This window comes from Loxodonta africana, chromosome 10, assembly GCF_030014295.1.
Source record: "Loxodonta africana isolate mLoxAfr1 chromosome 10, mLoxAfr1.hap2, whole genome shotgun sequence".
Taxonomy (NCBI): domain Eukaryota; kingdom Metazoa; phylum Chordata; class Mammalia; order Proboscidea; family Elephantidae; genus Loxodonta; species Loxodonta africana.
In genome coordinates, this window is record NC_087351.1 from 109,770,593 (window position 1) to 109,784,365 (window position 13,773).

The following is a 13,773-nucleotide window of genomic DNA, read 5'->3' on the forward strand; positions in this document are numbered from 1 at the left end:
CAGTTACACTTGGGGCCCAGTGGATGCCCCAGACACTCAGGGAGCAAAGGACGGTGGGAGACCACTCAGAGGCAGACGCCTGCCCCGCCAGACCCTGTAGCCCAGCAGACTCCTCGGGGCTGGGAGCTCAGGGACTCTTTGGCCCTGTATGGCCCCCCGTTCTGGACCTGGGAACCCTCATCTCCAGGTGGACCTTCTCTTTGGACCCTTCATTCACCCACATGCTAGGTGCCAGCAGACGGGTGCTAGGGAGCCCTTCCCGGGCTTGCTGAGGATAAGGTGGACTCAGAGGAGGTGAGGCTGGAGCTGGTTGCCAATCTGGTTGCTGGGGCCGGGGGTTGACAGAAGTGAGAGGGAGCCACTGGGGTGTGAGGATTGCCACTGTATGCCCTGGGGTAGCCCTTTGTCCTGGGCAGCCTCACCGGCCTCTGGGCCACTTGCCAGGTGCCCTTCCCCCCTTCCACTTTGCAGAGGTGGTATGAAAGGCAGGCAGGCTCCCTGTGCCCCTCTTGCAGCAGCACAGTGAGAGGAGGGGTGGGGCGGGGTGGGGGGAAGCTGAGTTCTCAGGAGAGGAGGCAGCTCAGCCCCTGCTTGGTGCCCCTTCTTCACTTGGGGCCATGGAGAGAGGGGCATATACCAGACGGGGAGTTGAGGCTCTGGGGCACTGGCCAGAAGCTGCAGCCAGTGAGTCAACTGAACCCACACTAAGATGGGGGGGTCCTTGCTCCTGTCCCCGCCAACTGCCCTGGTCCTGTTTCTGGACCAAAACCAAAAAGCCGTTGCTGTCAAGTTGACCCTGACTCATGGTGACCCCATAGGATTTCTTGGCTGTAATCTTTGGGGAAGCAGATGGCCAGGCCTTTGTTCTGTGGCCCTGCTGGGCGAGTTGGAGCCGCCAGCCTTTAGGTTAGTAGTCAAGCACAAACTGTGCTACCCAGGGACCTATTTTTTCTGGACAAAAACCAAACCCATTGTCTTTGACCCCTAGGACAGAGTAGAACTGCCTCATAGGGCTTCCAAAGAGTCCCTGGTAGATCCGAACTGCTAACCTTTGGATTAGCAGCTGAGCTCTTAACTACTGCACCACAGGGCTCCTTTTCTTCTGGACAGGAGGGTTTGTCATCTGCCCCTCCTGCCTTTGTGTTGAGGGGTGATACGGGGGCACGAGGGGAGCTCAAGATGGAGGAGCCACACTAGGTCAGGGATGCCAGTGAGATGCTGCTGTGGGGTCATTTCATGGGTATCCCCGTGGTGAGGGAGGGGCTTATGGGTCTTCCCATGGTGAGGGGGGAAAGCTCAGGGGTCCCCTCCTGCGGTCAGGAGGGGCTGATGGGCCTCCCTGTGGTGGTGGGGGGGCTTGTGGGTTCCCCATGGTGGGAGGGCCTATGGGTCCTTGCAAGGTGGGCTCATGGGTCTGCCTGTGGTGACGGGGGGCCCAAGGGCCCCTGTGGAGGGGGATCGTATTCACCTCTATTGTAGTGGTGGTGGTGGGGCGGGGAGCAAACACCTGAGGAGGGTGGGCCAAGGAGAACTCAGTCTTGCTCATAAACACTCACCCTCCCTCCCTGGGGGAGGGTCCAGTGGGACTGGCTGGGCCAGGGGCATGGGATTGGACACGACACAGGCCACTGTGGCAAAGTGTGGGCAGCCAGTGAGGCTGGTCATGGGTGAGCAGTCTTCCCGCCATCTGGGACGTCCCCTCTCCACCCACAGAGGCTGCTTCAGTGTGGAAGGGTGAGAGGCCACAGGGTGGGGCCTCCTGGAGCCCAGTGCTATGGCCACGTGTGGGCCCCTCCCGCCAGTGCGCCTGTCAGCGGTCAGGGCCCCCTGAACACAAGGCCAGGGTCCAGGGCCCAGCAGGCCAAGGTCAGCATGGAGTGCTTTCCACACGGGGTCCCCTTCCACGGCAGCACCTCTGTTCTCTGGGCCAAATGCTTGCGCCATCCCGTCAGTCCATTTTAACGGTGGCATAGGGCTTTCCTGCAATGGGGCTTCCAGTGCGGTACAGTCAACAGGAACTAGACCTCGAGGCTCTCCAGAGTTCAGCCTTCTCTCAGCTCCCCCGGGCCTCAACACTGCCCGCTAAGTACAGCTTTACCATGGTGGTGCCCCTCCAGCAAGGGCACTCTCCGCCCTGGGCCCTCCATGGGAGTTTGGGTCTGCAGTTCTGAGCTGGGACACCTTCCCAAGTCTCCACCCAGCAAACATGCCCTGGTACCTCGTCCTCGGTCAGCTGCAGGGTTAGGACCCAACAGGCTTGCCCTTGACCCCTTGAGCTAAGGGAGGAGGGCAAGGCTTGCAACAGGTCAGAATGGCTCCCTCCCCGCGCAGCCAGGACCCTCCAGCCGTGATCCTTCTGGTCCCCACAGGGCATCACCTGTCCTGGGGCTATGCTTGGTTGGACCTGTCCCTTCTTCTCCTCTCTCACCGTGAGGTTGGGGCTTCAGGCTGGAGGGAGGAGGCAGGAGGCCTGGGTCCCTGGGAGGAGCTGCACGGAACCCTGCTCCCATTTTGCCTCAAACCTGAGACTTTCTGAGGCTGCTCTGTTGGGTGGTCCCCCGTCAGCACCCCCAGTCAGTGGCCAGCCCCGTGGGGTTTTCCTCCTTGGTGTTTATCACTGATTCCTTTCCAGGAGGACTTGGGGGGAAAGTTCCAAATGGCTGAAAGAAAAGCCCAGTTTCTGAACCCAGGCTCGCTCCCCTCAGTGAGCTGGACACCCCCCAAGTGCAGTCAGCGCAGAGGGCTGGTCCTGCCCGCGGGCCTGCTTTCCTGGGCCGCCCCGGCTCTACACGCCCAGCCACCTTTTCTCCGTCTACCTGCTCACTGTTGGCGGTTGGGGTCCACAGCAAAGTGTCACAAAGAGGATGGCTAAAAGGACAGAAATGCGTTGTCCCCCAGTTCTGGAGGCTGGCGGTCCACTTCAAGGCGTTGGCAGGGCCGTGCTCCCTGTCTGCTCTGCGGGAGGCTTTCTCGTCTCTCCCAGCTTCCGGGGCCCTGGGCGCCCCTTGGCACACACCTGCCGTGTAACCGTCTTCACTTGCCATCTTCTCTCTCTGTCTCCTATAAGGCACTGCTCAGGTGGGATTAGGGCCCACCCTGCTCCAGCGTGACATGTTAGCCTGATATCGTCTTCAAAGACCCTATTTCCTAACAAGGTCAGTTCACATGTGTAAGTTAGCACTTCAACATGTCTTTTTGGGGGACACCTTTCAACCTACGTCAGGGCCCATCCTTGGACACACTGGCTGTAGGGTCACCTGGGGACCTCGCCCAGTGTCCCTGGGTGTGATCCAGGCTGAGGAGTGACCCCAGGCCTGAGTGCCCGAGACGCCTGTGTCACATTGGAGTCCAGCCCCTCACCACAGGGAGTGGGGACTTGGCACCTGTCCCTCTCGGAGGGTCCCGGTGTGGCTGTGCCCCCTGGCTGGGGACTCCCGGGATGCGGGGGCAAGTGCTGGAAGAGCTGGGAGACCACCCTCTGCTCTGTGTGGACCTAATACTCCCTGTCCAGTGATGGCAGGTGTGGGGACTGTTCCTGGTCCTGGAAGGGCTCTCTGGAGGGCCACTGTGGCCACCATGAGCCTAGAGACAGCAGAAGCAGTGCAGTCATTAGACTGGCGTGAACCGTGAGGACTGGCTGGTGACCGTGCGGGACCACGGGGGGCAGAGCCTCTGGGGCTTGTTCCTCCTGCCCTGTAGGACACATGCGGCCACCACGCTCTGTGGGGACTGGGCTGAGCAGGCAGCCGCGATGGTTGAGGAGGCTGCAGGGACACGCCTGGTGGGAACCTGGGACAGTGTGTGGGGCGGCGGGGGGGAGTGCCCAGCCAGTTCCAGTCCCTCGGTTCTAGTGTTTGGAAAGCAGCCCCCACCTGGGAATTTAGGGGGCCCTTCAGGGAGATGCAGGGCTTCCCGTCCTGGCCAGCTGCAGTAACCATAGATGCAGTGACCACCGAGGACAGGGAATTGGATGCAGAGGCACTTCACGGGGTGACAGATGTCGGAGCCACCCTGGCTGACCCTGCAGCACTACCCGGAACCCCACTCCCACCCCACGGTGCCACCTGGCGGTCACCCTTTCACACCCACCTTGTTTCAGGGAGGTACAACTGTGCTTCCATTTCACAGGTGAGAAAACTGAGGCTCAAGGAGGCTAGGCAGCCTGCCCCAAGTCCCACAGCCAATGAAGTGGTAGAGCCAGGCCTGCCCCAAGTCCCACAGCCAATAAAGTGGTAGAGCCAGGCCTGCCCCAAGTTCCACAGCCAATAAAGTGGTGGAGCCAAGCCTGGACTCCAGTTTTGCGGGATCCACCGCCCCCTTCTGCCAAGCCAGACGCCCGCCAGGCACACAGCTTGGCAGGAGGTTGGGGGCCAGGGCCCAGCCTCTACCCCAAAGACTTGCTCAGAGTCAGCCACTGCCTGGAGGGCAAGCCACGAGGTCACTGCAGGACCAGCTACAGGACCTGCACAGCCCAGAGCAAAACGGGAACGTGGACCCAGGCTCAAAACTGCTCAGGAATTTCCAGATGGCAAAAGCAGAGTGTAACCAAGTGCCAGCCTTCCCGAACTGGGAGGTGGGCGGGGGGGGGGGCCTGTGAACAGGGTGGGGGCCCTTCTGAGCGAGGGGGTGCCCTGTGTGACCACACAGTTTGCCGCCCTGCAGCGGGCCCACCCCAGGACACCCCTCAGAGGCCACGCAGGGAGGACCACAGGAGGTGATGAAGACGCCAAGACTCCTTGATCAGATTTATTTTCCTCTAATAAGACAGTTTAGCATTTCAAAGTTTAGCATTCTACACTCTTACAAACTTTAGTTATTAGCATCAGAAACACAAAAACATTGCAAGACCTCAAAACACAAATAAATACCAAATAAAACCACACACAATGTACAGAAAACAAAAATATCAAACATGATAATGCTATCAGAGTCCGACGCGGTTAACTCCGGTTAACAAGGTTATTGCTGAGCCGTCACTCGCACTGTCTCTGTGGTGGTGGTTCTCAGAAGAGCAGAGTATGGACATGAATCACTGGTCACGATCACTTGTACTGTCAAGATGGGGCCTCACAGCTAATGGCTACTACAGACAGCAACTTGGAAAACAGGCAGATTACAACGGGTCAATGGGACTGGCCTTCTTTGGTCTTTGTTTTGGGTAAGAGAACTGAACACAAGAGGTGTATCATCAGAGAAAAGAACGCAACTCTAAAATGCGCACAATTGTCTACATGGGTTTGTCACAGATGTTTTACTTCTTACAGAAATCCTTGGAAATAATGCCGGCTTTTGTGTTTTCCAATTGAGTCATTTATTTTGTTGTGAAAGGTTACCTTCCTTGCCTAAGGGGACTAAGTTATAAAATCAATCACCACGAATCACAGGAGTGGGACAGCGATCCTGGACTTGACCTCTTTTTCACTGAGAAAGTTAGATGTGCTCTGAAGACAGCAGCTGGCGGGGGAAGGTGGGGGGTCAAGCGCGCGGGTCTGGGCGCAGCAGTCAACCCCTGCCCTGGACTAGGGTGGGACCCATCTTGCAGGTTTGCCCTGAAACTCCATCGCTCACACTTGGTGCCAGAGAGGAAAGCCCCACGTTGTCTGGATGGTGGCTGGCCGGCCTCCCTGTCCCCTTGGCTGTCCTGCTCCGCCCCAAACCACGCCACCAGACGGACGGTGCTGGCATTTCCAAAGACCAGCAGCCTTCAGACGGACTCACTGGCTTGGACCTGAGCGCACACTTCACTCTGGGGAAGATGGACCTATGGGATTTGCAAGCGGGAGACAGACATGGTCTGGGGCTGAGAGCAGGGATGGGGGGCAGACCCTCCTTCATCTTACAGACCCTGCACGGGGGCGCCTCCACCCCTGTGGCTACTCAATGCCAACCTGGACTGGGAAAATATAGCATCTTACAGCTCCATCCGAGCTCAGGCAGCGCCCAGTAGAGGGGCACGTCTGGAGGGCCATGGGCTGGGCAGAGCCCCCACGGGGAGTCCACGCCCAACCCATTCTGGAAAGAGCAGTGGCATGGTACAGATGTGGCACCTGCGAGGTGGCCACCCCCTGCACCCCACTGTGCCAAGGAAGGGTGCGACATGAATCGTGCCACTGGCTCTCCAGGGCCCTGTGCTGACCAGATGACCCTCCTCTGGACATGGCCTGTTGTTTAAAGGCCGACACCACCCACCCACCCACTGCAGATGCCAGGGCTTCTGTGGGTACTGCCACCTCGATGCTTCTGAAGTGAAGGGGGTTGTTCACAATGACACCAGGGCCCCTTCACTCATCCAGAAAGAGGGAGGATAGAAGCCTGGAGGGAGCGAGGCCTTGACTCCCTGTCCCTTCATCGAGGTGGGCAACAGGAGAGTCACTTGTGCCAAAGAACCGGCTCGGCAGGGAACCCACTCCCAGCACCTTTCAGAGCTCCGGGTGGCGGGTCTGAGGGTCACAGGGAGGCACAAGCAGGGGCCCTGGAGGGACGAGGAGCACAGCACTGACCGGTCCCAAAGCCACCTGGTGCCACAGGCAGGACAGAGCTAGGGGGCAGGCAGGGACGGGGAGAAAGGAGCTCAGCCGCAGCCCTGCCCACACCGCGCCATCCCGAGGTCCCCTTGCATAGGCAACACACGGCAGTGTGCCCAGGCACCAACACTGCACGCACCCCTCACGTCATATGGGACACACTCTCAGGAACAGTGCCACTCTTGTCTGACTGGTCCTAGAACAATTGTCTTCTCAAAATGCCACCTGACCCGGGAAATCAAGTCAACTTATAAAAAGGCTTATTTAAGTTCACTTCATCCAGCCAGCTGGGGCTATGTCTGTCTAGTCCCAAAGGGCTGCATGAGGTGTAGCCGTTCCCCGCCCCCATGCTGGAAGGCCCCTCTCTCGGCCCAGACCAAACCTGCACCCCAAGCGCAAGCACAGAGCCGGGCACTGACCTGGGTTCTCACATACCATGAGCACTAGCCCTAGATGGCCCCGAGGCTGCACACCTGTGCCCCTGCAGCTGCGGCTCTGCCCACCCTGCCTGGAGGGTCGTCTCCCTGCACAGAGAGAGGCCTGAGCTGGGAGGCTGTGCTGGAGGCAAGGAGACTGGCGTGGTCTTCACATTGTCACAGTGAGGAGGGATGTGGACAGCGAGTTCAGTGCAGACGGCAGTGTGGCTTCTCAGAGCACTGGGGGTGTCTGTCCTATAGGGATGCTGTCACCTTAGCCACGGCCAAGAGTGCCCACAAATACTCTTGTGTACATGACCCTGTGCCTCTTGTTGCTGGGACCCTGTGAGGCAGGGGGGCTGGCTTCCATTGAAGTGGTAGCCAGGCTACATGTGGAGACCACACCCGTGGACACCCGAGCAGCGAGCACCAGACAACACCAAGGAGCCCTCGAGGGAGGCGGCTCGAGACACGGCCATGCAAGCTGCTCTTCCCAAGAAGGTCTGAGCACCCAAGAGAGAAGCGCGCATGGAGGAGGGACCCAAGGCGTTTGCTCCCTATCCCATCCCACAGGGACGCACCTGGATACACCTGTCCCCATGACAGCACTGCCACTGCTGCCACAGCCCGGGGTGCCTGGGAGGAAGCCGAGGAGCGTTCCTCTGTCCCCTGGGCCCACCTGGGAAGGCTGCTGACAGTCCCCCCTCAAGAGGTGGGGCTTCCTAGCAGTTCCCCCAGGAGGCAGACGCCCAGACTGGATTTAAACCCAGGAAGGGGAGGGTTTTTTTACCAGGTCAAAATGTTGCTTGTCCTCAGTTGGTTAATACCGTGGGTGCTTTTTGTGAAGGGAAGAAAGTCGCAGGGAGGCCCTGAGATGGCCTCAGGAAAGCCGTCTGGGGCACAGGCGGACTGCCAGGTGGCCCCCCCACCCCTACACCTGCAGGACTTGCCCGGGCAGGTGTGTGTGTTGGGGGGGGGTCAGCACACCTCGGAGGGAATAGGGGTCTCCACAGCCATCTGTGGGAAGTCCTTCCTGTGAGCGGTGACGAGACTCATGACTCCTTAAGTGGCCAGAATCGGTGACAGGGACTCACCCCAAAGCAACTCCAGGACTGTGGGGAGAGAGGCGGATGGAGAGAGAGAGGAGAAAGGATAAGAGCTGAGCACGTCACACACAGATCACGGCAGAGCCAGGGGCGGCGCAGCCACGCACGTCGGCGCGGAGGATGGACGCGATGGAGGGCACCTCCAGCAGGCACTGGGGCAAAGGCACACCCAGGACAGGTGGCAGCACCAGAGACGCGCGGGCCACCGGGGCACCAGCCCAGCCGTCCCTTGCGACGAGGTGGGGGGCCCAGGGGCAGGCAGTGGGGGCGCGGCCCGGCTAGCCAATCGCGGGCACGCCGCTTTGAGCAAGTGGCACAGATGCGGTGGTTCGCACACACTGGTTTGCCTAAAGCACCCATCGCGTGTAGCACCCGTCAGTGTTAAAAGCACCCAGAGGGCGTGGTGCATAGCAAAAGGGGAACTACAGGAGGAGGGCCCCAGACTCCCATCACAGTTGGACCATGGGTAAAAGTAAACAGTGAGTTGAGAGGCGCCTTTTGGAGGCGCAGGCTGGGGTGAGGCCCCCGTGACCGCCTCCCGCGGATAGTGCTGGGTGCCTGCCGGGCAGCCTGGGCGGCCCCAGGGCAGCGGTCTCCGGAATGCTCAGAGGACTGCTTCGAGCTGTCTGTCGTCCACAGCTGGGGGTGGCCCCGGGCCAGGGTGCTGCTTTCGGTCCACATCAGCTTTGGGGGGTGGGCCGGGCTTCACAGAGCGGGGCTCAATCGCGGGGCCTAGCGATTTGGAATCTGTGACAATTCAGCGGTGGAGGGTCTACAGTGACACTGAACACAAACCCGGGGTGGAGAAGCAGCATGTCACGTCTAAGGCACAGGCACAGATGCCACCATCTCTACGCAGCCACGTCGCCATCGGAGATCACTGACAGGTGCGGCTCTAGGACGGAACGAGACAGTCTGCTGTGGCTGCCTCAGCACAAGTCCCCTGGCCCACCCCTGGACGCCGGACACAGGACTGAAGGTCTAGGCCGTCAGCAACAGAGCGCGCCTGGACACGTGGGGCAGAATTTTAAAAACCTACAGGGTTTTGTTTAGAACTCCAAAGTTCAACTAATGCCCTATTTTAGGGTGAAAACAATTATAAATCTGAAAATGATGCACAGCATCCATGAGCAATTTTCCTCTCATAGTAATTTTGAAGTAGTGTCATTAACTACGACAGATATCGAAGGTTTACATTTCTAACGAGAAATAACAACAGATTGGATATTCTCTTTCCTATCACAAGTGATAACCAGTGTTTGATATTTTACATTTTCTTCCAAGAAATAGCAGTCTATCAACGTTTTAAAATAAAATGTTTGCTGTAACAATTATCTGTAGAACTTTAAATTAAAAAAAATGATTCTGAATTTAGAGACTTTCAAAAAAGACCTAGGTATACTTCGGGGTCTTCTGACAAACAAATTATTAAAACAGAGACCAGATGAGGCCTTAAAAATAGACAATATACTATATTTGAAACAAGATTGAACTCCTGAATTTTAGATGAATATATCAGAACTGCGTAATTACTTCATAAATTCTTCTTTGACTTAACATGCTGACATCTCCAGCTATCCCACGTGTTTGTATGTTTTGTTCTTTTTTTGGTGTTCAAGTTTAAGAAAGAAAATTCATGTTTCTTTTGTTTAACATATATGTTTTCCATCTTAATTAGCTAGATCTTTAGAAATGAAAATGAAAACCTCCTTCGACAGCGACATTTACCTCCGCGGAGGATAAATGGGTCTTCAGAGTTGAGTGTTACTAGTCTATTAGAAAGCAGGGCGTGTGTGGACGTGGGCTCCTCCCGTCGGCCGTGCCGGCCACCTTCTGCCGTTCCGCCATTCCACAAGGTCCTTTCTGAACACGAGGACCTCAGTGAAGACAGGCCGGTTCAACCCCCCCAACGGAGTTACCTTCTGCTAATCCATCTCCCCGGCTACTCGTCAGGGGTCGGGCAGATCTGAAGTATCCACTATGACTTTAATAAAAATCGTATCATCTTTAATATATGTCCCGTTTTCTAGAACAGTTTGGGCCACAAAGACTGGGCAGCCAGAAGCAATATTCATCTCTCCAGTGGGCTTCTTGAAGCTACTGCTGTTGGGGTCGGGCTTGAATGCGTCTCCCAGATGGCGCCGAGAGGACCCCTGGTCCATCAACATGAGCGTCACTTTCTGCTTGAATGGCCAAGGGAGCAGAGCGTCATACTCTCCACGCATAATGACAAAAAACAGTGACAAGTGCGTCCCCTTGCCCATTCCGTCCCCGTTCAGATAGACCCTGGCACACATCTTATAGCCAAAGTAGCCGGTGTAGAAGGGCTGGCTGTAGAGAGACAGGGTCTTGCCCATGACGGCCTCCTGCTTCCGCCGCCTGTAGTCACGAATCTTCCAGACCAGCACGCCGTTGTAGCTGGCGGTCTCCAGAACCTGGAAGCGCAGGTCCATGTCAGCCAGGCGGATGTCATGGACGCTCAGCATCTGGTCGTGCCGGCTCAGCTGCGACTCCAGCAAGCCTGCCGGGGTGAGGGGGAAAGGCGAGTTAGACAGGCAAGCACCACAATAGGAACTGGCAGGTGCACGCGGGCATTTGAACCAGACAATGACACAAGGTTTACTGTAGCTATCACAGGGTGATGGAGGGACATCCCACCCAGGAGTCACCCTCCAACACCCCTTGTCTGCAGCATGTCTCAGGTTCCCGCAGCCCTTCTCCCACCCACGGCTCCCAGCCAATGACTCGCACAGGGCATGGCCGCCTTTCCTTCCTGCAGCCACACAGCAGAACCCCGTCCTGAAATCCTGCAGTCCTCTGCTCCCTGAGCCTGAGCCGCTCCCCTCTCCACTCTACCTCGGCCTGCTTCACCCCATCCCCACTGTGGCAAGTCCACCCTCCTTCCCTTCCACCATCAATCCTTCTCCTACAAACACTCAGAAAACTCCCTCAGTCCCCAGAGCAGGGGGCCTGTGGGGCTTGGGGGCCGGATCCCTTTTCTCCTCTGTCCTATCATCTGCCGCTAACCCGGGGCCAACTCCACCCTGTGGCCCCTCTCTCAGGGAGTCCCTGAGATGCACCAGGACTAAGTGGTCCTCCCCAATCCCTGACACTCGGGGCCTTGCAGGGAGGGGACATTCCCAGAGGCACACATTTCTGTCTCCACTGGGGAAGCTCAGCAGGAAAATCACAACCCTGCACAGGCACCAAACGGAACAGAGAAAAGCTGCCGTTAGGCACCGTGCCACTGTATGTCTGTTCCATGAAGTCACCCGAGGACCTGCAGGGCTCACCACACAATAGTCCCAGGTGCTGCCATACCCAGGGTCCTTCACAACCTGAGTCCTGTCCCACCCTGTCTCTCAGCCCTGCCCACCCTGGGACACCCTGGGTCCCTCACAGCCTGCGTCCTGAACCACCGTCCCTCAGTGCTGCCCACCCTGGGACACCCTACGTCCCTCACAGCCTCTGTCCTGCCCTCTGCCAGATCCTTCACCTCCACCTGCCCTGGGTCCCTGACAGCCCGCGTCCTGCCCCACCCCGTCCCTCAGCGCTGCCACCCTCACCCGTGTTGCGCACGGCCTGCCCTGCACTCTTGTCCACGCTCTCCAGCTCTGTCACTCTGTTCTGCAGGGACTCTACACTGCTCTTCATGCTGTCGGCCTCCTCCCAGTTCTGCCGGAAGGGACGGATCTCTTTGTCCAGTTCTTTCAGTTTCTCTGCTTGGCTGTCAATTACTCGCTGCCAAAGTCAAGGTGTGAAATGCAGTTAGAACCCTGAGAAACAAGCGAGGAGGCCAGCACAGGGGCAGCAGTGCTGCTGGGGGGAGACGCGCCAGCTCAGGGCCTGGGGAGCCATGTCAGGACCACAGAAACCAAGGAAGACCTGTGCCAACAGTGACGGCCTCAGGCTGCACTGGCGGGGAGTGGCTCTGAGCTGTCCTCTCTCATCCTAGGCCAGCGCCCAGGGTCGCCGCCTCCTCTCGCCTCCCCTCAGCCACCCACCGTGGGCAACAGGACCTCCTCAGGCTCTGCTGTCTGAATGCCCAGAGCCCCACCCACCTACCCTCACAACCCTGGTTTCCAGAACTCACATGCACCCCCTTGGTCCATTGGACATCTCGGGGAGACCAGAGGAGGAGACTGAGGCACAGAGAGGTCTCACCCCACCAGTGCAGAGGTCGCTCATCGAGGTCTCAAGTTCAGGATGGTGGACATCCTCTGAGGGCCGCATGGCCTAAGGGGCAGGGACCTCAAAGGGCCCTTCGCCTCCTCTGACCCACCAGAGAGGGAGGACAAACAGTGAGTCCTCCCTCCTCTGCACCCCCGGCCGCCCAGGCCCCAAGAGGGACACCTGCCTGGGACGCCTGCTCCACACAGGCCTGGTAGCTGCCAGAGGGCCCTGTGAGAAACCAGGGCCCAGGGCTTCTCAGCCCAGCCCTCCTTCCACTCAGCCCACTGGTTGGGGGTGGGGGCGGGGGCAGAAAGGCAGGGACATTTCCAACAAGCACACAGTCACCGACAGGGCAGCAGGATCTTAGGCTCTCTTAACGTGGACACATTTTTCCAGAAACACAGGGACCATCTAAAATCCACATTAGTGAGCGACAGTAATGGGGTGAAGTGAGCCCCTCAGCAGCAGCGGCCAGTCTGCTTTAAAGCTGCTGGCCAGCTGGGGGATGATGGGCCCACGGAGGCCACAGCTGCACGGCCCTGCCACCTAACACACTTCCCCTTTTTGGACTCCATTTTTAAACACTTAAGTTTTGTCACCTTTGCTGGCTGTTAGTAACACAAGCACAGGCCCACAGGTCTAGTGGCCTCTCTGGAGTAACAGTGTCATGTTCTCCTGTCCTCTCTGGTTAGTCAGCATGATAACTGCCACGGACTGCACACTAATGTCATACACTGAGCTTAAATGGACGCTAATGAGGAAGACACAAGTTAATGAAAACGAAGACAGTAAATGAGGATCTGGTTGATGGGTTTTGTCGCAGGATGCCTGGGGTAAGTCACTCATCGTTTCTAACCCTCGGACCCCTCAAGTAAAGAAGGGGTGAACCCTCAGGTAAAGAAGGGGTGACCCCTCAGGTAAAGAGTGGAAGACATGGAGCCGCTCTGTCCCAAGCCCAGGGGCATATGGGACACTGGACGTGGAGGCGTGTGGCCACACGCACCATCCAAGCATAAGATACTTTGGAGCCTGATCACATGGGCAGGACTGTGGTATCTGAGATGAGGGCTCCTGCACTCACAGGGGGGCTCCCCCAGCTGCCACACAGTGGCCCCGAGTCAGTCAGACCCACACACACAACACACGTAACACACATACATGCACACGCACATCCAGAGACAGGGCTCAACCAAATTATTCAAAGGGGTTTTTAGACACAGCAAGGGAACACGCCTGATTTTTCAGGAAGGCCTGTGCACTGACATACATGGCAGTCTCAAAGCAGGCAGCTGACCGAAATCGAGCTTTCTCTGTAAAATGCCACACATATGCTCTCACTCCTTAAGAGTGGTCTACACCTCAGCCACCGGAGGCTTTCTATAAGGTAAGTCTTAAACGGATGTGTGGGATTTTACGAGAAAAGAATGCAGAAGCTGAAGTGAAGCACAGGCTGCTCACCATATAAATAAATCCCAATAAAAAGGTCTCCTTTCTGGAGTGCCTTTGTCAGTCCCATGAACTACACACTTCAGGGCTTAAACTAGCATTTCTGTG

The 13,773-nt window shown here is 57.6% G+C and overlaps 1 protein-coding gene across 7 annotated transcripts in view; it reads right to left on the minus strand.

Moving 5' to 3' along the window:
- Window positions 1-4,731: 4,731 nt before the first annotated feature.
- TRAF3 (TNF receptor associated factor 3) overlaps window positions 4,732-13,773 on the minus strand; it is a 130,858-nt gene continuing 121,816 nt past the window's right edge. For all 7 annotated transcript variants that reach the window (XM_064292936.1, XM_064292940.1, XM_064292938.1 and 4 more), the window contains 2 exons: window positions 11,613-11,787; window positions 4,732-10,567 (listed from right to left, as the gene is read on the minus strand). In XM_064292936.1, the coding sequence (XP_064149006.1) occupies window positions 9,996-10,567; window positions 11,613-11,787 (747 nt within the window). In that variant the 3' untranslated portion in view covers window positions 4,732-9,995. The remainder of the gene's footprint in view (window positions 10,568-11,612; window positions 11,788-13,773) is intronic.